Consider the following 25,095-nt stretch of genomic DNA (forward strand, 5'->3'; position numbering starts at 1 on the left):
TTCCACTGGTCCTCTATTTTCCAAGACTCCCATTCCTCCTCCCAGCTCACCCTTCCTCTGTTGTCCAGTGCACCAACATCAAGATCAGCCTCCCCATCTTTTCCTTCCTTCTAAGCGGAACTCAAGAACTCACCTTGTCTTAAATTCTTCATTTCATGTACGGTAGCCTGAATGGTGAAGAGGTGTAAATACAGTGTTCGGCAGGCAGGGGGGCCGAACACTCAGAACTCAGGGATAAAAAGTTATTTGCTGGTCTTAAAAGTGTTCACCTACTGCACCCCAAATCAGGGAGGACAGCAAGGAAGTTGAAAGTTGCTGCTGACTACACTCAAGAGGCCTCCCAAGGAATACAAAGAGTACCCTGATTCAGAGGAGGCCGAGGCCTGGGACATCACCAGGGGTCTCTCCATAGGAGAGCAATCTGGGGGAGTTGTGGGGATATGGATACTGGCCTTTGTGTTGCTCTTACCTCCACAGCCAGATCTGAATGGGTGTTAACCCACCTTCCCACTGAGGCTACACTCCACCAGCTCTTGCCCATGGAATCCCAACCCAGACAACTGCTCAAGGAACAAAGTTCTGTGGTTCCCTGTGAAGCAGGGATGTTTAACACTGGGATAAAGATAAAGGAATATGAACTGCAAACTGCTTATCACAGGAGTTTAGGAAAAAAGATCTTTCTTCTTGACTGCTGTCAAGAAGAAAATGTCGATGGGGTTGGGGTTATAGCTCAGCAGTAAAGCGCTTGTCTTGCACATGTGAGGCACTGGGTTCGATCCTCAGCACCACATAAAAATAAATAAAATAAAGATATTGTGTCCATCTTAAAAAAAAAGGAAGAAAATGTCGATTTGAGCCAGTTTTCTTGGGCCTGCAATTGGGAATATTTTATTTTAAACTTGTCCTTCCTCTTCTTTTTTTTTTTAAACAACTTGAAAGACAATGTTTTATTCTTATGCTCCTGCATACCTAAAACCTAAAGAATTCAGCTCCCATCCTCTGATCCCTTTTATCTTTCTTCCAGTCTCCCAGTGTGTTTATTACTCTTCTCTGAAAGCCATCCAAAGGATTTATTTACGTCTCCCAGATGCTGAAACACCAGGACAGCATTCAGCAACCCACAGTGGTCAGAGCCCACAGAGATACAGGACCTGACCATCGGACTTTGTGTGGTTTTTCTAGGGGAAAGGGTGGTACCAGCTTGGTTGACTCTCTTTTGTTTGCCAAAGGCTCTACTCAGTTGAATTTGCCTCTTCACAGGCCATTTTCAATCTCTTGCTATTGTTGTATGTTGTAATCAAAGCCCCAGCCAGAGTCACACTGGGTGTAGGTGGGAAAATCAGGTATGCACCTTCCTCCACCAGGAACCACATCCAAGAAGCAGCCAGCTGTGAGAAGAGCACTAGCTTTAGAGGCCAGGCCCACCACTAACTGGCCCTGGCCTCTCCATCTCCAAAATGAAGGAGTGGAACAAGATGATGCAGCTAACTGCTCCCCGCCACTCCCCACATATACACACACACCTCCTTCAGGGCAAACCCAAAAAGACTTCTTTAGGCCTTGACTCTATGCCTTCTCAGATTCCCCCGCCACGTGCTGGCTTCTTTTCTGGCAGATGTGTTTTAATTGAAAAGCTTGTTCCTCTAAGTGTAATTCCAGTGCTTCTTTTCCACTAACGAGGCAAAACCCTTCTCTCTCACATTTCTCTACCTGCCCTCTCTAAGTGCCATGCCTGTGTTCCTGGACCTCCAGCTCTGTCCTGAGGATTAGGGGCCAGCACTGAACTTTGGGGCCGGCTTTGGCCTAGTCAGACTTCCCTGTTGGCTTTTTTTGGCTTAGCTTCTTCTAGAATCAGATGTACAGAGTATTTTACACACACACACACACACACACACACCCTGCATGGAAAACTCCAGTCAACATTGTCCTTTGGCATACACAGAACTTTTCCATGGCTTACCCCTTTCCTGGTTCTCTTAGCACTGGATCTGGGCCAGGTCAGAGTGAAGGCCAAAGAAGTTTGCTGTCCAAGCTGCTGAGGTCTGGGTCATCTCCAGAACCACCATATTAAGACTAGAGTTTAGTAAAATCTGTTGCCCCTCACCCCAACCCCTGCAGATTTGCTGTCATAAGCAAGGATTGATGAGGCCTCTGTCAGTCAGGCTTGGCTTTTTTTTTTTTTTTTTAATCTCCCAGCTCTCAGATGGAGTTGGCTCCTCAAGTCAGAGATGGTGCCAAAGGCCCCAAACTCAGCTTTGTCAGGTCCGTTATAATGAAGATAATTTACTTTTTTTTTTTTTTTTTTTGGTACTGGGGATTGAACTTAGGGGCACTCGGCCACTAAGCAACATCCCCAACCCTATTTTGTATTTTATTTAGAGACAGGATCTGAGTTGCTCAGCACCTCACCTTTGCTAAGGCTGGCTTTGAACTTGAGATTCTCCTGCCTCAGCTTCCTGAGCTGCTGGAATCACAGGTGTGTGCCACTGCACTTGGCAATTTACTCTTTTTCAGAAGATTTGCTTAAATATTAAGTTATCTCTCTGAACAGCTTACTTTATTTCCCTTGACAGATCCCATCCAAAAAAGCCTTCTATGTGGGAGGTATATAAGTAGCAACAAGCAACGAGAGTAAAAAAGATGTGCTAATGATAGTAAACCTTTCAGTGCTTTTTATATATCAGGGATTTTTTAAAATTATTTTTTAGAGTACTGGGGATTGAACTCAGGGGCACTCGATCACATTCCCAGCTCTATTTTTTTTTAATATATTTTTTTAGGTTGTAGGTGGACACAATACCTTTGTTTTTATTTTTATGTGGTGCCAGGGATTGAACCCAGTTCCTCACACTTGCAGCACTCTACCACTGAGCCCCAACCCCCACCCTCATCAGGGATTATTTTAAGATATTAAATTATATATAATTTTAAATGTTACATTCAACCTTTTTATTTATTTATTTTTTGAGATGGGATCCCACTATGTTGTCAGGCTATATTCAAAACTCCTGGGCTCAAGTGATTCTCCCACTCTAGCTTCTCAGTAGCTGGGACAACAGGTGTGTGCCACTGCTGATTTGCTTTTATAGTTTATGTCCTCATTCAACCCTCTGAGAATGTGCTCCTGATGTAGGCACTCTCCCCATTTTACAGATAAGTTTGCAACTCTGAGCAGTTGTAATTTGCCAGAAGATCTTAGTTTGCCAACTGATTCTGGTGGGCAGTAAACAGATGTTTCGAAAATAAGCACTCACTGGGCACAGTGGCACACCTATAATCCCAGAGGCTTGGGAGGCTGGGCAGAAGGATGGCAAGTTCAAAGCCAACTTCTGCAATTTAGCAAGGACCTGAGCAACTTAATGAGACCCTATCTCAAAGGAAAAAAATAGAAATGGTTGGGGATGTGGCTCAGTGGTTAAGTGCCCCTGGGTTCAATCTCCTGGTATTCCCCTATCCCAAAAATGAAAATTCATCAGAGTAGGATCTAGAGAACCCTTTGATCACAGGGATTGTAATGGAAGAAGTCAGATTTTAGAATCTGAGGGATCTATTTCAGTTCCCAATAGATTAGGTGACCTGCCCAAGGCCCAGGCAGAGCAATTCATTGAAAAACAGGTCTAGAATTCTTGTTACTTCAGAGCCATTCCTACTCACAAGTCTCTTAGGAAAGAAATTAACCTTAACTACTTAAGGTGGGATCTTAGAAAATACCGTCTCTGAGACATGAAGAAAAAAAAAAGTGAAAAAAAGGAGATTGGGGCAAGCCTCAAATTTTTGCCACTATCAGTCTAGGGATAATCGAGTAGGGAGATGTATGTTACCCTATGAGAGCTTATGCCAATCACCAACCACCACACACGTTTCTGGTGCGTGTTTGTCATGTCTGGGTCATTATACACTCTCCCCCTTCTGCCATGGTATTTATGCACCCTAGGTAAAGAGATCTGTAGATAATTACTTCCAAACCAACACCGCATTTTTTGACCTCCTTTATAAATTAGGGATTATGCTTGGGGATTTTGGTTGGAGAATCTTGATGACCAAGTGTTTTAGACCATGCCAGTCCCAAGGCACACTAAATGATAGTTAATATGAATCCAGGAAGCTCTTGAACCCAGCCAGCTCTTCATTTCTTCCATTGCAGTCTTCTTGATCACCTTCCCCCTGAGTGTCTTCTTTAACTTCCCTACACCACAAGAACTTACTTCATGCCTGAGGACTCTGTGAGAGCACCCAAGGATCTTAGTGTTTTACTCTTTCCCTAGTTTTGGTGGAGTACTGACAGAGGCAGATAAAGGCAGATTTGAAGTTGGCATTCTGTACTTCAGCTAGAGAGTCCATGAGCTCAAGGCTTTGGGCCCATGAAAAAATTCATTTTCAAAATTCAGTAATTTTGAATATTTTCTTATAACATGATACTACCATAGCTCTGCATAAAACTTGTGTAGAGCCCAAGTAGACTCTGTTATGAACTGATCCTCCTGCTTGTCCCTAACCATATTAGTGCAGGGCCGGCTGAAGCTTACCTTGCCTGAACCTCCATCCTGAGAAATATCAAACTACCTTTGTATTAACAGTAAAAGCAATTAGGGTGCATATGGATCAGATTTTTCATTTACAATCTACATAAGAAACACTGATTCTTTTTACAAATTCAAAATTACTTTTATTTGAATTCATGTCTTTTCATTCCAGCATGGGGCTCAAGAACAAATGAGCACTCTGACTGGAATACCCCACCTGAGAACACCACTTGTCTAAAGCCATGATCCTGCTGCTGGGGGCAAGTCTGGGACTCACTGAGCCTCGGCATATCTTGGTGTTTCCACCCTATTGCAAGGCCTTGCTCAGGTCATAAGGGAAGGACAACTGTGCTTTGGAAGTATCTGTTTTCCTGACAAGAGTATTAGTTGGCAAGAACTTTTTTTTTTTTTTCCTTAGCCTCATCCCCAGCCCGGCAAGAACTTTTTGGCTAACCGCAGTAAACCACTTTACAGGCAGGGCATATGAATTTTGCCACTTTTTTTTTTTTAAAGGAAAAAAAGTCTGTGGGCTGGGGATGTAGCTTAGTGGTAAAGCACTTGCATAGCATGTGCAATACTTTGCGTTCAATTTTCAGTACTAAAAAAAGTTCACAATGCATGCCTGAGACAGATCAGGGAAAGCAATTTGATATTTGGAAACATAAGAAACCATAATTGGGGTGAGGTGTTTGTTACGTCACTCTACTGTAATACTCCCTAAGTAAAAAAGTGGAGATGTAGCTCAGAGCACCCCAGGATTCAATCCCCAGTACCAGGGGACAAAAAAAAGTCAGTTTCGGATTTCACCATCCTGAGTTCTGGTTAGCATGGTAAAGGAAATCAAATAGATACCCACCTTCCTATCCTACATTTTCTTATCAGATGTGACCTTGGTCCCAATACTTAGAATTGACAATGACCATTGTCATGGATGTAGAGTTTGTCTTTCAGTCTTTAGCAAGGCATTGGATCAAATTTCCAACTGGGCAAAAATTAAACCAAGAATTAAAGGAAGAGGGGTGTCTAGGCAACCAAGTCTTCCCAGGAAGAGAAGAGGAAGACAAGAGAAGTGAATAACAGGTTTATTTGCATGTACACAAGAGAAGAGTTAACGTTGCTGGGTGAAAAGAGGCAGGGCTGTGAGGAGGTAAGGCTTCAGCAGAGGAAGGCACCTGGACAGACAACAGGAGACTCTCAGCTCATTAAGTCAAGCACAGTTGCAAACTTCATTTGCCCCAAGCCAACAACTCATTTAACCATTTACCTACTGTCCTCAAGAATCATTTACAAAACCAGATGGGAAACAGTGGAGAGACACAGTTTTACATATTTAGACCTGCTACTTAAAACTTTATGTACAAGATGCAGGAAAAAACCCAAGAGGTACTTTCAAATAGTTCTTAATCTAATCAGTGCTATCTGCTCTGCTAGTAAAAATACCATTGTGGAAGAATTTGGGGATTAAATGCACCTCTAAATTTGGGGCCTCAATTCTACAACAGTTTAAGCAAAGAGAACTGAGAAGTAGTTCCTTCCTTGATTTCTAGGACCACAGCCACACATACAAGATCCCTGGAAGCGAGGATGGAGTGGCCACAGAAACATCCATTTCTCAGCCTGCTCCAGTGGCTATGTCATGGGGCCTGTATGTCTCAGCTGAATCTGTAATGCTGGGATGTCTTTCCCAAGGATGGAAGTCATCCTTCTAACAATGATTTTTCTTGGCTTCTAACATTAATCAAAATGAATTTTGACTTCTCTTCTGAGTAATCAAGTGAAATAAAGGCTTTTAATAAGAAAGACCAAGCTCTGCTTTTGGCAACTATAACTACCAATAGCAAGTTCCCAAGGGAATTTAACTTCTTTTTCTCCAGGAGGATATGTGGATTGTCTTTATAGAAGCCAGAAGAGGCTACCTGGTGAGTAGATTAAAATCAAACAAAACATAAGGGCTGGGTGTGCTAAGAAGGGGAAGAGAAACACACAGTGAGTGGTTATATCTTTTTTTGTATATAAAGGATTAAAAATTTTCAATTTAATACATTTTGGAAAAGCAAATGTAAAATGACTTGGGCTTATAAAACCAGAATTTACAATTATCTGTGAATAGTCAAAGACAAATCATAGAACCATTTTGATTACAAATCCAAAGTAATTCTAATGTTGGTTACAGAATCGCTGTCCTGCTCCCCCAGTAAGAGTCCAGTTGTTGAATTGGATGCATCCTCACTCTGCTCCTGCTCCACCTCCCTCGCCTAAAACAGTGCTAGTGTGGACCCCAGTCACATCACACATATATTAGGCACGTCCGACCTTCCGCGAAGTTTAGTGACATGTCATCTCCTCTTGGCTTGCCAACCACTTTCCTTTTCTGAAGAACCATCTCCCCAAGAGCCTGATTTCATCCAAGTCTTCAGGTGGCCTCCCCTTGGTCCTAGTTCCATCAGGACAGGTCCTCGTCTAAGAGGAATGCTGGGTCAGTGAGGCCACAGTAGTCTCCAGTTAGGTCCTTATGATAATCCCAGCTGGCTCCTAGGTGTCTAGCACCTTAGTGCTCAAGAAAGTTAAACTCTTCTCTCTCCCTCATTTCTTGCCAGCATTCTACCCTCCATGTGTGACACATATGCTAACAAGACATTTGGTCATTCCTAGGTCTTCCTGTCTCACACAGCCTACCTTGATAACTGAGTGACGGTAACACCACAAGGCTGAAAATCTCTTGGACTTTTCCTCTCTCAACCATTATCTGCCTCCATGGAACTCAGTCTCTTCCAGAAGCCAGTTGTCAAACCAGTGACTCCTCTGCCCATACCCTCTGCCTCCCGATGGTCCTGCTGAATCTGTCAGCTTGAGATGCCTGCTGCACTGTGACGTTCAGTCAGAACGTCATAGTCTTTGTCAAGGGCAAGCCTGGGGGAAAATGCCAGTCCCACCAATTCTGATGAATAGTTTTGGGTTGAATTAAAAGAACATAGTAGCACATTCTGCTCTTCACTACACTGCTTCATTTACACACCTCTAACATCCACCTTAGTAGTTTGAGCACAAAGCTCTTGAGAGCTGTCTCTTCTCCTTCCTTCAGTATGTCTAAACTCCATCACATGGAGCCAAGGAAGCACCTGCTGGCCTTTTGAGTGCCTTTTAGGAACTAGCACCTAACTGGTTAATGTATTATCCACAACTAGTCATATTTTATGGCCTCCATACAGTACATATTGCAGCATCACTCGATTTGCAAACAGAGAAATTTATCAGGGATCTATAGGCTCTTGAATCAGATTGTAAGTGCTAACCTCCATTAGCATTAAAAATGTTCCACTTTTAGTATGTCCACATTAAATGCTCAATGAAGAAGTGTTACTTAGAGAAAACATGGAATATTTCTTTTTAAGAAAGGAACCATGCTTTCCTTTCCAGCACAGCCCATGGGCTGCAGGCCTGTTTTACTCTCCTCTCCATGCTCTCAGCTCAAGTCTACAACTCACTGGCAGCACAATCTGATTGAACAGGTGCTCCTCGTTGAGACCAGAACACCTATGACACGTGAACAGGGTGAGATGGCAAAAACTATAGACCCCTAGGTCCTTGTTGATGGACAACTAAAAGAAAGGTCTCAGGAGACAATGAGCTCACACACGCCAGTGCACATACACACACAAAATCAAACATCCCAACAAGGATTCACTTTCACAGAACCTTGCACAGGTACACTATGCTCACATCTCACTAGAAAAGGAATAACTTGGATTTTCCCCCTTTTCTTTACACAGCACAAGCCTATGGCCAGTTAGACATTCAGACCCATTGTTGAATGTTGAATAGAAGGGAGCAGCAGCAGAAACGAAATTTCAGGCCCTGGTTTTATGTGCCTTTAATACTTTTTTCCCTTTCCTCTGTGTTCACTAAACAAGATTTTTTTTTTTTTTTTTGTAAGGCTACTTTTTGTAGCTTTTTTTCCCTTTGTATTTATCATGTTTTAAATTTCTTCTCTGAGGAGTAATTCTCTGAATCTGTGTCTTCCAATTCGACTCGGTGCCTTTTGAAGCCACTGTGGCCATGAACAGCCCTGCTGCTGTCTGTGGTGTCAGTGGGCTCCTCTCTTGTTCCAGCACTAGGAGTCTCACAGGTCATTTCAGACCCACAACAATCTTTGTGTAGGAGTGTCCCTGTCAGGGATGAGTTATCATGGTCAGTGTCTGAATGTCCTGGGGAAGAGTAGGCCACCACCTCTAGCTCCCCAAAGTTCTGCCCATTGTTGTGAGGGTGAGGGGGTCGGGGGTGCAAGCGTCCATTGTTGTGATTGGCACAGATGGTTTCAAGGCTCCTTTCCTCACTGTCATCAGACTGGGTCCTCGGACAGTTTCCAGACCCACTGTTGAGAATGGAGCCCGAGGTCTTGGGCATAGGAGGAGAGGGTGGTTCCTCAGCCCGGCTGCTCAGGGCCTTTCCATTGAGCTTCTTGGTTTCAAATGAGTGTTCTACAGAGCCACCATTGTTACTGTCCTGAGAGGTACCCTCTGGTGCCTCGGTCCAAGGTTGGCTGCTGTGCTCATGGCCTGGGCCACTGCTGGGATTTCTAGTGGAAGTCCCTTCTTTAAAAGCATCCTTACTGCAGCCTTCAGGTGGCAGGTCCTGGTTCCTCGGGACCATGGTTGTGTTTAGGCAGATTTCCTTACTGGAAGAAGGTGCTGGGCTGTCTTTGTGGCTGGTTCCCGCTCTCCCTTCATCTGCCTCTCCTGTCACCAGGGAAGTCTCTCCATCTTTGTTATTTGAGTAGGAGATATAGGAGTAGCGCAGCCATTTGTAAGCTTTATAAATTTTTCGCTCAACTGATTCTATGTCAGAAGTTGGTGATGCCCGGCTTGGCTGAATCTCCAGAGTGGAAGTACTCCGCTCAGGGGAGGAGGTAGGGGAAGAGGAAAGGTCATCCACTTTGATCTGGGGGTAATCATAGTTGTCTTCTCCAATGTAGGTGTTGGTGGGCTTGGCTGGGGCACTGGGCCTCTCTTCTCTGGGTATTTTCTGTCGCCTCCGCATGGCATTTCGCTGTCGGGTGGAGGCTCGGCGTTCATTCAGCTCCTCCTCATCCTCTGAGCTGCTGGAACTGCTGGAACTGCTGGATTCCTCTTCAGGGCTAGGTGACCGTGGTCGGGGGAAGAGGTCTGTGTCTAGTTCAACCTCACAGGCATTCTCTTCAGAATCGGACTCATTGGACAGGGCCAGGAGGCGCTTGTCCTGGTAGCGACGCAGAGCAGACAGGCGCTGTTGGCGAGAGGCTGCATCCTCACACGTGGGTGTTGGTGGGGTTGATGTCACTGCATTTGTAGTGGAGACTCGCAGGGGACCCAGATGGAAGGCATTGTCAGCAGACTCATCTATTGTGGGAGGTGGGGAGTGGGGCAGTGAGGCTGAAGACTCAGAGTCAGTATAGCCTGAGCGCTCGCTGACCCCTGCGTGTAGCTGAAGGATGGTACTTTCACTGAGGTCACTGTCTGAATCAGAGCTCCAGCCCTCAATCTCTCGGCGTACCAGAGAGTCAAAGAAAGCCATCATCCGGGGGTCTTCTTGGACCGACTGGTTGGCATAGTCATGCGACAGGCCACTTCCGCTGTTCAGCACAAGGCTAATGTACTCTTCGTGGGTGTAGAGGCAGCGGGAATCGTCCTCAATTCGGCCATCCAGGTCTCCGGTGCATCCTGGCTGCTTGTACGGGCTCCAGATCTACATAGATGAAAAACAAGATATCTTAAAGATTGGCCAAAGTGTTAAAAAACTTTCAGCAGGTTGAAGCCGAGTACAGAGAGACCACTTTTCTAAAGTGAAAATAAAACCAGTAGTCAGAAATTCTGTGACAGTTACTATTTCAGCCTACAATTCCTCTTCTCACCTGCAACATTTCCATTTTATTGAGATGGGGGTCTCATTATGTTGGCTCAGACTGGCCTCACACTCAAAATTCTCCCACATCAGCCTCCCTAGTAGCTGGGACTATAAGTGTGTGACACCATGCCCAGTCTTGAACATTTCTATTTTTTAGCTAATGGGAATTGCTTACTGGTGATTGATAAGAATAGCCAACTCCAACACTATAGCTCCTTCTCGGACATGCAGGCATCAGTTACCCAGGAAACTGGGTTCTCTTAACCAGGGAGCTACTGGCTTTCTCCCCAGTTATTCTGTTAACTGCAAGAATAGAGGTTACTGCAGCCCTATCCCTTAACACTTCCCACTCTGCTGTCAGGGACATGGGCTCATTGTTAAAAGATGGCAGAACTAGGATTCCAACTCAGGGCTGTCTGATTCAAAGGCCCAACTTTACATCCTGGATAAATTATGCAAAAATCAAGTTCAAGGTAATTAAGCTGTCACTGCAAAAGAGAAGGATTAGCTCCACCTGACTCCCAGACTAGTCCACAAAACAGCACAGAGAAGCTCAGTTACATCAGCATGTAGCCATGGCAACTCAATGAAATTCCAGGCAATTTTCTTGCCTGACAGGCTGGTGTCTATCTTCAGATGGCATCCAACCCAGAGAACAGTGGTCTCTCATTCCCCATCTGCTATCAAGACAAAAGTTTTCTTGCCCTAAAGCTATCAGAAGACAAATTCACCTTCTTGTGGGAACTTTATGGGACTAATTCCTGTTGTGCTTTACGGTGTTTCTTTGGAGTATTCTCATTTCAAAGGACACTGAAGAAAACTTCTAGAATAGCTTCTCCCCACCAATTTCCAAATCAGATTAGTTCTTCCTTCAGTTTTATTCACTGTCCACAATTCCTCTTCCCAGGTATCTTCCCCTCTCTGGATTCAATCTCACCAAGAGTTTTAAGGCACTTATTCTTAAACGTGAGTGCCCAAGAATCTCCTGAAGAATAACTACAAGATTGACTCTGAAAGACCCACTCTTGGGAAACATTTAGACATGACATCTAGCATAAGGCTCAAGCTATAGATGACTATCTCTGTAGAAAAGTACTTAAGGGACTAAAAGTTTAGTGGCTTAGAAAGGAAGCAGAGGGGTCCAAAAGGTCAACTTCTTTGGATGTTTTTTGGGTCTTATTTTTTTGTTTTTTGGTACCAGGGACTGAACTCAGGGACACTCAACCACTGAGCCACATCCCCAGTGCTATTTTGTATTTTATTCAAAGGCAGGGTCTCACTGAGTTGCTTAGTGCCTCGTTTTTGCTGAGGCTGGCTTTGAACTTGCCATCCTCCTTCCTCAGCCTCCCAAGGTGAATCTTATTATTAATTTTGAGCTAAGTCTCTCATCTCCACAATTTACAAATGGCAAAATGAGCCATAATAGTACATGCCTGATATCCCTGTGACTCGAAGGCTAAGGCAGGAAGATCGCAAGTTCAATGCCAGCCTCAGCAATTTATTGAAGCCTGAAGCAACTTAGTGAGACCCTGTCTCGAAATAAAAAAATCAAAAGGGTGCCAGGCAGGATGGTACACACCTGTAATCCCAACAGCTTGGGAGGCTGAAGCAGGAGGATCGTGAGTTCAAAGCAAGCCTCAGCAAAAAGAGAGGCCCTAAGCAACTCAGTGAGACCTTGCTTCTAAATAAAGTACAAAATAGGGCCGAGGATGTGGTTCAGTGGTTGAGTGCCCCCTGAAGTTCAATCCCCAGTACCAATAAATAAATAAATAATTTAAATAAATAAAAAAGGGTTGGGAATGTGGTTCAGTGGGTTAAGCACTCCTGGGTTCAAACCCCAATTAAAAAAAAGAAAAGGTAAAATGTTATCAACCATGTTCCCTAATATGAAGAGAAATCTATTTGTCTTTCAAAGAAACTCTGAATTTGTTACCAGTAGTGCAAAATAATAATGGTGAGATGTTGGCCTAACTACTTTGCAAACCTTTTTAAGGTTCCAATCTACCCAGTCTCCCATCCCAATGTTTTCACTTCAGGAATGAAAATCACAACACTGAAAACTGGCTTTTGTTTGGGCCCTGGAATGTATTCAACGGAGGCAGACAGTCCATTCCTGAAGACTGGGGTAATGGAACAAAACAAGATCAAGAGGTAAGAGCCAGCTGGTGATCCTGAGGAAGGCTCAGATCCCTCACCTAACCAGGGAATCAGATGGATTTTCATCTAATCCTGATCCAGAGTAAAACAAAACAGCCAGACTTCAACAAGGAAGTTACAGAGCTACAGGATGAGCAGGAACCTTAGCCCCACCACTTCTCATGACTCTGAGCAAATGACTTCAGTCTTGAAAGCCTCTATTTCTCATCTGTAGAAATAAGAATGATGAAATGCATAACCTATACTCAAGCACCAACAGACATGCTTCTTCTTTCATTTGGTGATTGAATACCACAACCACAAAGATTTAGACCCACCCCCAGAGAGAGTTTTGTACATCAAAAATATTGACTGTCCCTATGATCTTGGTCTTCATCCTTAAAACATCAATTTCAACCATTTGTGAAATTGTTCATTTCTTTATCCTGAAAGTCAATAACTTAGAAATAAGGCAATGAAAAAAACAACTTCCTGTTGTCTATTAAATGTGGCTAGGCGGCTAGGTATGCCTCTTTGTCGGGCAACACTCTGAGAAAAGGAAGAAGAATGACAACTTGTTCTCTAAGCCTTGTGAAGAGTTTATTTCAAGAGCTGCTGAGGAAAAGGATGAAGCTCAATTCTTATTCACATATCATCCAAATGATCAATTAAGTGGCAAGTGAGCTACTGAGTGACCACGACATGGAAGAAGCAACTTAAAGCCCTTTGTTCTCCTTGAGTGGTTACACTGAATTTAGAATTTGTCTACAACCAAGGAAATGTAAAGATAAGGTCCTAAATTGTTATTCAAGGGCTTATCACACTCAATGTGGCTTCCAACACTGTCTGGGCCTGTCCACAGTCTGCCTTCGTGGCCTTATCTCCTAGATCCACCTTCTTCTGGTCCTCTTTACTTTGGCCAAATGCAATAATTTATTCATAAGCACAATGCATAGTAGTTGATAAATAAATATTTGTTGGAAAATAAGTAAGTAAATAAATAAATATCCAAGCCCTTTCTTGGAATGTTCTTCCCATATTGCTTCTCTCTTTCCTTTTGAGGTCTTTAATTTATTCTTCAAAATTAGCTCAAATATTAACCTATACTGAGATTACCCCAGATGAGAAAAATCTCTTCTTTCTCTCACAAAACCTTGTTTATATTGTCCTGTGCACACACTGCATTTCCCATTGTCTTTTTTTGACTTTTCTACTGGGTCATCAATTCCTAGGGAGATCTGTGTTACCATTTTATGTTCCCCACAAGGCCTAGCACAAATGGCACACTGTAGGTACATCACAAATATGGGATGAAAAATGAATATTGAGCTTTGAGGGCGGTGGGAAGAAAGCCAGGATTTGCCTCATTCCTTCACATGTTTAACCATAAAATGAACCTCCTTATTAGGTTTATGTGGGCATTCAGTGGCAGAAGGCCTATTATGGGTGAGAACACACGGGCCCTGATGAGAGAGATTCTTCTCTAGGCTAAAAAGGTAGGAGCAGGGGCTGGAATTGAGGTTCAGTGGTACAGCGCTTGCCTAGCACATGTGAGGCCCTGGGTTCGATTCTCTGCACCACATAAAAATAAATGTATTAAAAAAAAAAGGTAGCAGCAAAGGATAAGGGAAAGGAAAAGGTAGAGTGGAAAGAGAAAACCAAGTCTCAGGCTGGACTAGAACACGGTACGTGAGACCTCTTTGAGCCTTTTGACTCTCTCAGAAGTGGGTCTATTTACGAAATTTCTATTTATTAAAATAGAAATTGTCATGCACAGGTCATTCCCAAGGCACTCCTGGGTGTCTCAAGTCCTCACTTTACAGAGGGAGACTGATCCAAGTGCTGAGACTCACTGGCACTTTTCAGGGTGATGTAGGCATCAGCAAAGGCAGTAGCTGCAGCGCTGTACTAGGTGTCTCATCCTCCTCCTTCTCACCTCCCCTCCTGCAATGCTTTTACCATCACACCATTCCCAACCAGATGGTGAATGGGGAAGATACTTGTGAGAGAGCAAAGCTGAGCACTCCAGAGCTTTCAGCTTTCAGTCTCACTGTGGTCATCTGTGCATACTTAAGGTTTCAAACGGCTAAACAACTCCTGGTTCCTATGGGAACCTGGAAGCAGTGAGCTCCATAGCTCAGTCTGGATAACCTCACAGAGAAAATATTTTCTTCTCTTTCTTGAGAACTTGGCTAGTCTCCAACCTATGACCTTTAGGGTAAGGACTTCAATTGACTAAACAATAACTGGGGAGACTTAGCATAGAAGCAACCCAGAGTACGCGGCCAAACAGGAATTCTCTTCTAAAGGAGATGCCCAAGCATAGAGCTCTCTGAAAGAAAGAATTGACTTCAACAGGCCTAGAGAGGACATTACAGAGCCAACCGATTAGTCATAGGCCAAAGGAGAGGAGAAAGCAATGTAAGGGGCAGGGCCATTTCAATGACAGCCCAAATGAAGGAATATTGAGATGATCAAATCAGGCTGTCTGCTGCCTTCTCCCAGCATGGAGAATGTGGTGGAACAAAGGACAGGGCTCTATCATAGCTTTATTACTAATTATCTGTGTGACCTCAGACAGTTAAATTCATAATTTAAATTTCATCACCTGTAAAAAGAAAAAATTGGGAGAAATGACCTAAAAGACTCACTCTATCTCTCTAGGGAAACAATTGCAGCCAATAAAGTCAGCCCTAATTCCCAGGACTAACAAAGCCTATGTAGAGAAGGTTGGACTAAGAGCTAATAAAAATATTGACCCACACACCAATATAATATTTCTGATAGCTGTCTCTTGCCATCAAGTATAACTTGATTTAATTCCAGATAGTTGGAAATTTACTAAATCACCACAAACCAGTTTTTACTTTTTCTCTGAAACCTTTCTCACATTTCAAAATCATTTTAAGAAAAAAATTAAAAAACTTTAAATTTTGGGAGGAGTATTATCTATCCTATTTTAACTCAAGTTACTTTATAGGGTTCTCAAAAATTTCTCATTTTCCCTGAACCCTCATTTCCTCAGATGTGGAAAAAGGGTCACTAGCAACTGGAATGTGAGTGATGGGCAGTGGGCTATTCTTTTGTGGACATAGGCCAGGCTGGGTTCCTCTGTTGTGGAGATTAAAAATATTCATTTAGCTGATGTGCAATTAATGTGTTTAGTATTTACAAACAAGTAGCCTCAATCACAACCACATATAATTGTGTTTTTTGCTGTATCCAGAGACAACTTATCTTGGTTCTGACAATCACTTAAGGGATAGTGGCTCTCCTAACCGCCCAGGTAAGGTTGGAGAAGCAGAATTCAAAATCAAAGGAAGGCTGAGGTAGGAAAAATCCCAAGTTTGAGACCAGCCTTGGCAACTTAGCCAGACCCTGTTTCAAAAAATAAAAAAGGGCTGGGGATAGAACTTGCTGGCAGAGCACTCCTAGGATCAATCCTCAGTCCCTGTCCTCCAAAAGAAAATATTCAAAGGCCACTGGAAATGCTAACAGCATACAAGGTAGTGTCTAAAAGATACCATTTGTTTCAAAGCCTAGTGACTAGTTTTAAAAATGGTTCTTGAGTCATCCAAGCCACAGGGAAGCTAGGGATCTTTGGATCAGCAGCTCTGGGAAGTCTAGAGATGTTTATGAGGTCATTAATGCCAGGCTGAGAACTATATGGCCTCCTCCAAAAACAGCCATGTTTGAAAAACAGTTAGCTTATATACATGCAAAGAGATATCTAGGGAACATATCTATATGCATATATCTACAATGTAAGTCCATATATATGTAAAATGTAGAAACTTATTCACATACATATGTAGTTCTTCTCACTAGTCTGTGGTCTTTCACCAAAATGAGATAGAAAAGCCATCTTACACTTTTTTTTTGGAATTATATACATGCATAGGCACAGATATTTCTAATAAAAAATAGATGCATATAAACTATATTGGTTTCTTTCTCTCTCTCTCATTTTTTTTTTTTTTTTTTTTTTTTGTACTGGGGATTGAACTCAGGGGCACTCAACCACTGAGCCACATCCCCAGCCCTATTTTATATTTTATTTAGAGACAGGGTCTCACTGACTGGTTTAGTGCCTTGTCATTGCTAAGGCTGGCTTTGAGTTCATGATTCTCTTGTCTTAGCCTCCCAAGCTGCTAGCATTACAGGTGTGTGCCACTGCGCCTGGCCCTATATTGATTTCTTAATACACATATTACAAATAGTTCTGAATGGAGGAGTTTTTTTAAAGGAGGAGTTGCATTTATTTAAAGCTAATCTCAAACTTCTAGCATTTTATTTTAGGTAGTTGTCATCTGAAAAATAACAAAACAAAAGTAAAACTATTTCATTTTCCTACAATAAAGCTGAATATTGAAAAGTTACATAACATTCTAAACAACTTTTTAAAGTCTGGCTTTGTAGATTTAAGTCGCCTGAATATTCAAAACACTCACACCCAAATTTCCATCAAAACACACACACACACACACACACACACACACACACACACACACACACACTCTCTCTCTCTCTCTCTCACAAGGATTTCACAAATAATCAGTCCTAGTGATCACATTCTTAGGATATTGTTGGTCTCTCTAATATCCAAAAGTTTTCATGCCAGGAATGAAACAGCCCAGGTTACTTGTGCATTGTTTAGTACTGAAAGGAGGATTTTTAATATAAACTTTCCAATATTTTATAATATGTCAAATTGAGAATTTTTATAGATCTTTAATTTCTTCAAAAGGACAGAAGGGGAAGGATCTCACCTTGATAATCTTTTCTACACCAGAAGAGCAGATCATGTAGGTGTGGGGATTAAATCGGACCTGGTTAACAATAGAACGATGCCCTTTCAGCACCATGAAGGCTCCATTGACCACCCTGCCAATGCCACCTGGAAAGACAGAAGAAAACAAAAACAAACAATGAAATGGATCAAAGTAAATATGTTCTGGTAATGCCTGACAAACAGCTCTGTACAGGAGCAGAGATTTTTATTGTTGTTGTTAACTATGCCACCAGGAAGATGCTTAAACTTACAGATAAAGTTGCTATGGAAAGAGGGCTAAAGCACCCTCAGCATATGTGCTCTTACCAAGAGCCTTTATTTAGCTTGTAAGCATTGCCTACGCCCACCCACTGCAATTCCATTGTCAATAAAACCAAAGCCAGTTAAAATGTTCCTCAAGTTTTTGATCCCCAAGTTGGAATAAAGTATTACCTTAAAAAAGGCCAACTGAACAAAATGAGAACTGAACTGCTTGTGAATATTTAGGCTGCTGAGGCAGGGACAGGCAGGACTTAATGTACAAATGGCATCTTAGATTAATTTGCCCTTAATATATGGTGAAGACAGGAAAAATGAAAATAAAAAAATAGCCCATGGGAAAATAATGGAGAGCATCCCTATCTCCCTAATAGCAGGGAGAGCTGAAGATAAAGGAGATTTAGATCACTTCCATAATATGCAAGGTCCAAGTATTAAGAAGTGAACTAGAGAGTGGGTCTTAAAAATACTGTGCATGAGCCAGGCATTGTGGTACAGTCCTTTAATTCTAGCTTCTCAGGAGGCTGAGGCAGGAGGATAACAAGTGTGAGACCAGCCTGGGAAATTTATTAAACCCTATCTCAAAATCAAAAAGGTTTGGGGATGTAGCTCAGTGGTAGAGCATTTGCCTAGCGTGAGTGAGGCCCTTGGTTCAATCCCTAGTACTGCAAAAAACAAACGAAAAACAAAAAGCAAAACAAAACAAAACTCCCATCATGTATGGATTAAATTAAATAGGCCACAGATAGAAAGCTGTATTTTAAGGACGATCTTAAAAGCTTTCCTCTTAAGTGAATTACAAAAATACCAGAGGCCAGGAACTTACAGTAGGTTAAAGATATCATCATTATGAAGTTGGGATAATTCAGAGTTCCAACTCCACTGGTAGTGCTATCACATTTATAGAACACAAACACCCAAATTCTGAAAAGTTGCTTCTGCACAATCATCAATAGCACAGCACACACAGGAGGCCAACTACATCCCTGGCCAAGGTATAAAATGTGATGCATCCAGACACATACAAATGAGAGTTCACTTAATCAATGACTACCTTATTAGCCCCTACCAGAGCATGGCACCACAAGGGTATTAGGCACAGTGTCTGCTCCATGTGGCTCCAGCCTACTCCCAGCTCTACTTTGTTCAAACATTAATTCCAGAGAGTTCTTGATGTTTCCATGTCTTAAGGAAAAATGAGTAAAACAATGTCTCTTTCCCTGACATAATGTGGTTGCAGAAGTGTCTTTTGCTTTAGGCTTGCCAATAAGACTTCTATTTTGCCTCAGGGAAGAGATCCCCTTTTATTGCAATAGATCTATCTTTTTTGTGGAACTGGGGAATGGACTCAGGGGCACTCAACCACTGAGCCAAATCCCCAGCCCTGGTTTGTATTTTATTTAGAGACAGGGCGCTTAGTGCCTCACTTTTGCTGAGGCTGGCTTTGAACTCATGATCCTCCTGCCTCAGCCTTCTGAGCTGCTGGGATTACAGGTATGTGCCACCATGTCTGGCGCAATAGACATATCTTTAAAAATAAATAAATAAATATTTGACAGCAAAATTCAGACTGTACTGATTTGCTTCTTGGTGGTGCCAACTTAGCCACTTCTAGGTGCTTACTCAATTTGATGAGTGACAAATTGTCCTTTGACTAAATGTTTTCCCATATTTGGCTACATTAATATTTGAATTATCCAGGATAGAAAATATATTTAAAGTTATTCATGTCTAAGCCCAACTTCATCAGGTTTGCTAATAAACTACAAAGAGGGAAAAAAAGACTGACTAGGACACAGAACTGGAGGGTTTGTTTTTTAAATTGTAGATGGACACAACATCTTTATTTTTATATGTTTATTTTTATGTGGTACTGAGGATCGAACTCAGGGACTCACATGTTCAAGGCAAGCACTCTACCACTGAGCTACCACCCCAGCCCAGAACTGGAGGGTTTTTAACAGAGAAAAAGGATCAAGAAAGGTTTGGCACTGAGAAAGGCTGCTATGGTGGGATCCCCTAATTTGAATGTTTCTAGAGTTTCTTGGATGTAGTTGGGAGGAAGGAAGGTGACTGGGGCCTATCAAAATAAAAATACACTTGAGATAATTAGAGAAGAGGGATCCATGGGAATTAAAAACATTTGTCTAGGGATCTCAGCATCCCAAGGAACTCCTTGGAATAAATTCTTTCAGTTACTTAAATTCCCTTACCTTTCCTAGGTAAGGCTGATCTGACAGGGATCATTCCTGCTTAGAATTCTCTGTATTCTGCATTTCTGATATCCTATTCCTGCCTCTACTGCAACACTGGATGGCAATAGCAAATAAACTTTAGGTTAAACCTAATACCAATCTCGTTTAATCCTACCGCCTTATTAAAAAAAAAAAAAAGGGAATTTAAGTAACTGAAAGAATTTATCCCAAGTCATACAACTAGCAGGATTTAAACCACACTCTGTTTGGCTATAATATCTAATACGTTTTCCTTTCCATAGCAACTGCCTTTAGGAAGTACAGGGTTTGAATAGAACTGGATTTAGAGGCTTATAATAATTTTTAAATCTTCTGGCAGTTATTAAATAGATTGGTTTTCATTTGAAATCCTAAATAAAGGCAGAGGGATTCAGATTCTATTCAATGGTATTCTGAGCTATAGAGTATCACCACAGGACATTTCATCAGGATGTCAATACTAAATACTCCATACAAGTATAGCTGGATCTGTCTTATTTACTCCTGCATATCTAGAACCTTGGGTACAAGCCCTAAAGTAGAACAGGGCCACAGTAAATACTTGTTGAATGCAGAGTGCAATTTTAGAATAAGTAACACCAAAGGAAGATGGATAGAAGGTCTCATGACTGACAAAAATGATCTTTCTGTCAGAGGTTACTTGGAATACAATCATACTAACTTCCAAATCTAAAGAATAATTAAAGGGTATCAATGCCTAAAAATTTAGATCATGGAAAAACTATTTTATGTACTGTGACCTCATCTCATTTTTCTTCTTGGCAGCAATTTTTTTTCCCTTGAAATGTCATCTCATGGTCTTGCCCAGGCTGATATTAAACTCATGGGCTCAAGTGCTTTTCCTGCCTCATCCTTCCACGTAGCTATGACTATAGCTGTACACCTCTGTGTCTGGCTTAAGGAGTAATTTTAATACTGTTTTTTTTTCCTCCTTCCCACATAAACTGGTACCACTGGTACTAAGAAATCTAAAAGAGGATGAAGTCAACAGAGCAAAGGAATTGATGGCTCTATAAAATAGGTACAAAAAGCATTATTGCTGCCATTTGTTTCAGGTAACCAAGGCTCTATACAAAGAATCATAGTAGTGGGCTGGGGATGTGGCTCAAGCGGTAGCGCGCTCGCCTGGCATGCGTGCGGCCTGGGTTCGATCCTCAGCACCACATACAAAGATGTTGTGTCCACCGAAAACTATAAAAAATAAATATTAAAAAAAAAAAGAATCATAGTAGTGAATGGGCTTGAGAGGTTCTCTATAGTATCTTTCTTGGTACTTGTGTTTCAAATGATTGAATTGAGCTTAGATACAATGATCACCAGAGTTTCTGTTTTAATTTGAAATGGCTAAAGTCAAGATGCCAATATCAGTAAGAACCTGAGGTTCTTACTGCTAGACCCTCTGATAAGCAGCAGGGTCAAATTGGAAGGTGTTAAGAATTTTTTTCCCCCATAAAAACTGTTACAATCTACGTAAATTTCTTTCAAGGTCATCTCTTTAACCTCAGTTCATGGTTGTTGAGCCATAACCTAATTACTAATAATGAGCACCTATGAATAAAATATCACATATCCAGGAAAAAAGGACCTCACTTATTCTTCAGTTGTCATTTGTTTATGTAGTTCTGTATAATAGTCATTTTTTAGGGCCATCTACTCTGGCTAGTTTAGTAAAACATGCTGGTACTTTAGGTTTTATTCAAAAGTCAAAGGTGGAGTTCTCATGTAGTCATCTTTCTATGATTTGGAAGGTATGATAGAGAGGCGGGGAAGGCTATAAGTCACCTTATCTATTCTATTTCAAGACCCCAGAGAAGAAAATGAGAGCAGGCCATCTCAGAATTCTAGCTTGAGGAATTCGCTTGCTACCTTAGGGGACCCCAGGATACAAACAACTCCTTGCTCAGAATCCAAACAAAAGGCCTTTCTAAAATGTTTTGGTTACTGGGCACAGTGGTACACACCTGTAACCCCAGTGACTCAGAAGGTTGAGGAAGAAGATTTAGGGCATCCTGGACAACTTAGTAAGACCCTGTTCTCAAAACATAAAAAAGGGCTGGGGATGTAGATCATTAGTAGAGTGCTCTGGGTTCAATCCCCCGTAAAACACACACACACACACACACACACACACACACACACACACAACCTATGCCCAAGCATCTCAGAGAAGACAATGGGGTAAGCATGAAGGTCCTGATTTCTCTCTTCTTCTCTATTTATTCTTTTTTCACCACATTCAGCCAGAGGTTTATCCTCTCAGAACAGCACTCCCATTTCTAGACAATGTCAGTAATCTCTTTCTTATCAATGCCATAGGTTTCATAAAGTCCTCCAAGAAAGATTATACTTTCAATTTAAAAGCTAAAAGCAATGTGGTCAAGATTTTTTTGAGGTCTTGGTTTAATAGCAACATATCAATCATATTGGGAAGTGATCCTCAATGGCACTTGAATTATAGAACAAGACACTTAAGTATTTTGTACTGAAATCAATTCCAAATGTGACCTAGATAAAATAGCACCATTGATTTTCTTATCAGAATCTTTGGATTTTTTTTCCCTTTCCTAGTAACCCATTATTTAATAGATGTCTAAGACAAACACCTTTGTGACAATGGGAAGGAAAAACCATTGAGAAAAAAAAAAAACTTCCCTGAGATCATGGAAGGGAAAGTATGAAGCAGTATTGAGGGAGAGAACCAGATGATTGGAAAGTGCTGATGGAAGACAAAAATCAAAACAGAAGATAAAATTTGTATTTCCAAGGAAGAGCACTGGCCATTGTGAAGAGGAAAATAAACTTTATTTTTTGGGGTACTGGGGATTGAACCCAGGGGTGCTTAACCACTGAGCACATCCCAACCCTTTGTAATATTTTATTTAGAGACAGAGTCTTGCTGAGTTGCTTAGGGCCTTGCTAAATTGCAGAGGCTGGCTTTGAACTCTCAATCTTCCTGCCTCAGCCTCCTGTGCCACTGGGAGGAAAATAACCTTGATCCTGGAAGATTTAGATGCTGACATATCAAGCTAGTAAGAAAAGAGTCAGGCATAAAATAAGATGGACTTGACATGATTGCTAAGTGGAAATTAATGAAGAACAACTGTTAGGAGTGGTATAGAAAAATATACTCAGATAAAAGAGACAGATTATGATGCAGGAAATATTTTCAGTATTTCATGGAAGAATCATATTTGGTAGCTTTACATTGGGGCATCAAGAAAATCCTGCAAAATATATTGATAAGGCAAAACTGTGAGCAAATAAATAAAAGATGGTACAATTTTATAGGAGGAGTTGAAAAATCAGTTAATAATAGTTATTCAAATGATACAATGGACATCAATTCAGTTTTCTAACTCATTTTACCTGACCTATACAAGATTCAACATAGTTGCTTTTTTCATGCATTTCCTAGTACCCTCATTGGTCACCCCTTCTTGATCTTCTTTTTTGCTCTTCTTCTGACTTCTAAATATTGGAACACTTTTAGGGCTCTGTCCTTGATCCCCTTCTCTTGACTACTTACATTCACTTGCTTGAACTCATCCAGTCTTTTTTTTTTTTTTTAATTCACATATTTTTGGGGGGGAGAGGGGAGAGAGAGTGCGGATTGAACTCAGGGGCACTCAACCACTGAGCCACATCCCCAGCCCTATTTTGTACTTTATTTTAGACAGGGTCTCACTGAGCTGCCAAGTACCTCACCATTGCTGAAGCTGACTTTGAACTCACAATTCTCCCATCTCAGCCTCCCAAACTGCTGGAATTACAGGTATGTGCCACCGTGCCTGGCTCATCCAGTCTTTTAATTAAATGACTACCTATAGGGTACCAAAACTTGTATTTTTATTTCCAGTCCAGAATTTTGTTTGTTTGGTACTAGGGATTGAACCCAGGGGTGCTATACCACTGAGCTGACCCTCACCCATTGCACACCTTTCAGGAAATCCTGATGGTTTTAACTCCAAAATATATCTAGACTCTAATCCCTGGTTTGTTGGTGCAAGACACCAACACTCTCCTATGAGACTTAGTGTTCTTCCCATTTCTGTCCTTGGCAGCCCTTCTCCGACCATCTATCCCCAAGAATTGCCAGAGTGATCCTCTTGAAATATGTCAGAACATATTACTTCTCTGGTCAATATTCTCTAATGGTTCCCCATTTAAGTTCCCCCATGTACTCAGTACAAGTAAATGGGGAACTATTAGTAGAGTAAATGGTTGGATACTTATTGCACCATACTTCCCTTGAAGTCCATCTCCTATTACTCACCCTAGCCAACACTCTACTCTGCCTCAACACACCGGTCTCTGTATAATTTATCAAACAGACCAGGTGCACTCTTAATTCAGGACTTTCATGCAGGCTGTCTCTGAAATGCTCTTCCTCTAGACTGCTGCATGGCTCACTATCTTCTCTTTCCCTCTGATGATTCTGCTCAAATGTGACATTCTCAATGAGGCCTATACTGAACATCCTAGCAAAAATTAAATTCCCTTGACCCCCTCCAATACCACTTACTATACTCCTTACTCTGCTTTACTTTTTTCCATCATTCGTCCAACTTTTAAACACATTATTTATTTTGTCTATTTTTAACTGTCTGTTTCCCTAGCTAGACAAGTAAACTCCATGATGGCAGGATTCCTTTGTTTTTACTGTATCCCAAATCTCTAGAACAGTGCCTGGCACATAATAGGTTTTCAATAAATACCCTATGAATTAATGAAAAGATGAAATTTGAGCGTGTAGGAAAAAAACCCCTCTTATTTGTGGTTTTATTACCTAGCATGTGGATTTCCAAATGTGTTTCTCTGTCTCTATCTTCCTGCTGCCAATTTCAGATGTTTCTTTTATGGCACTTTTACTGCAGTATGAGCAGAGAAATAAAGCAGCTGAAACCTTATCTATTATTCAGGGTCCTTTAAAATGTTGATTCTATGAAAACTTTATCAATCATCCCAAAATCTGGCCCCCTTTAATTTTATATTTTTTATGGACTTTGGAATTCACTTTTAAATTGTTTTAATGGAAATCCTTTGAAGGATTATCTATTGATGGCCCACATAACTTGGCATGATGTCTTGTCTAAAAACACTCAGTAAGTGAGCAAATTGAAGAAAATCCTTCACCATTTTCTCTGGAAGAAAGCTTGAGGGAGAATGCTAAAGCTACTACTTGCTAGGTTTTTAAGTAGTCATTGAAATAATCTATTTCATTCCTGATTCCATGGGTAGAATCAAAAGCTTA

The 25,095-nt window shown here is 41.5% G+C and overlaps 1 protein-coding gene across 3 annotated transcripts in view; it reads right to left on the reverse strand.

Annotated features, from left to right (window-relative positions):
* Positions 1-5,589: 5,589 nt before the first annotated feature.
* DCAF5 (DDB1 and CUL4 associated factor 5) overlaps positions 5,590-25,095 on the reverse strand; it is a 99,950-nt gene continuing 80,444 nt past the window's right edge. For all 3 annotated transcript variants that reach the window (XM_081290711.1, XM_081290712.1, XM_081290713.1), the window contains 2 exons: positions 17,309-17,436; positions 5,590-10,244 (listed from right to left, as the gene is read on the reverse strand). In XM_081290711.1, coding sequence (XP_081146837.1) covers positions 8,493-10,244; positions 17,309-17,436 — 1,880 coding nt within the window. In that variant the 3' untranslated portion in view covers positions 5,590-8,492. The remainder of the gene's footprint in view (positions 10,245-17,308; positions 17,437-25,095) is intronic.

Source organism: Spermophilus citellus (genome assembly GCF_964194105.1).
Source record: "Spermophilus citellus genome assembly, chromosome: 4".
Lineage (NCBI taxonomy): Eukaryota > Metazoa > Chordata > Mammalia > Rodentia > Sciuridae > Spermophilus > Spermophilus citellus.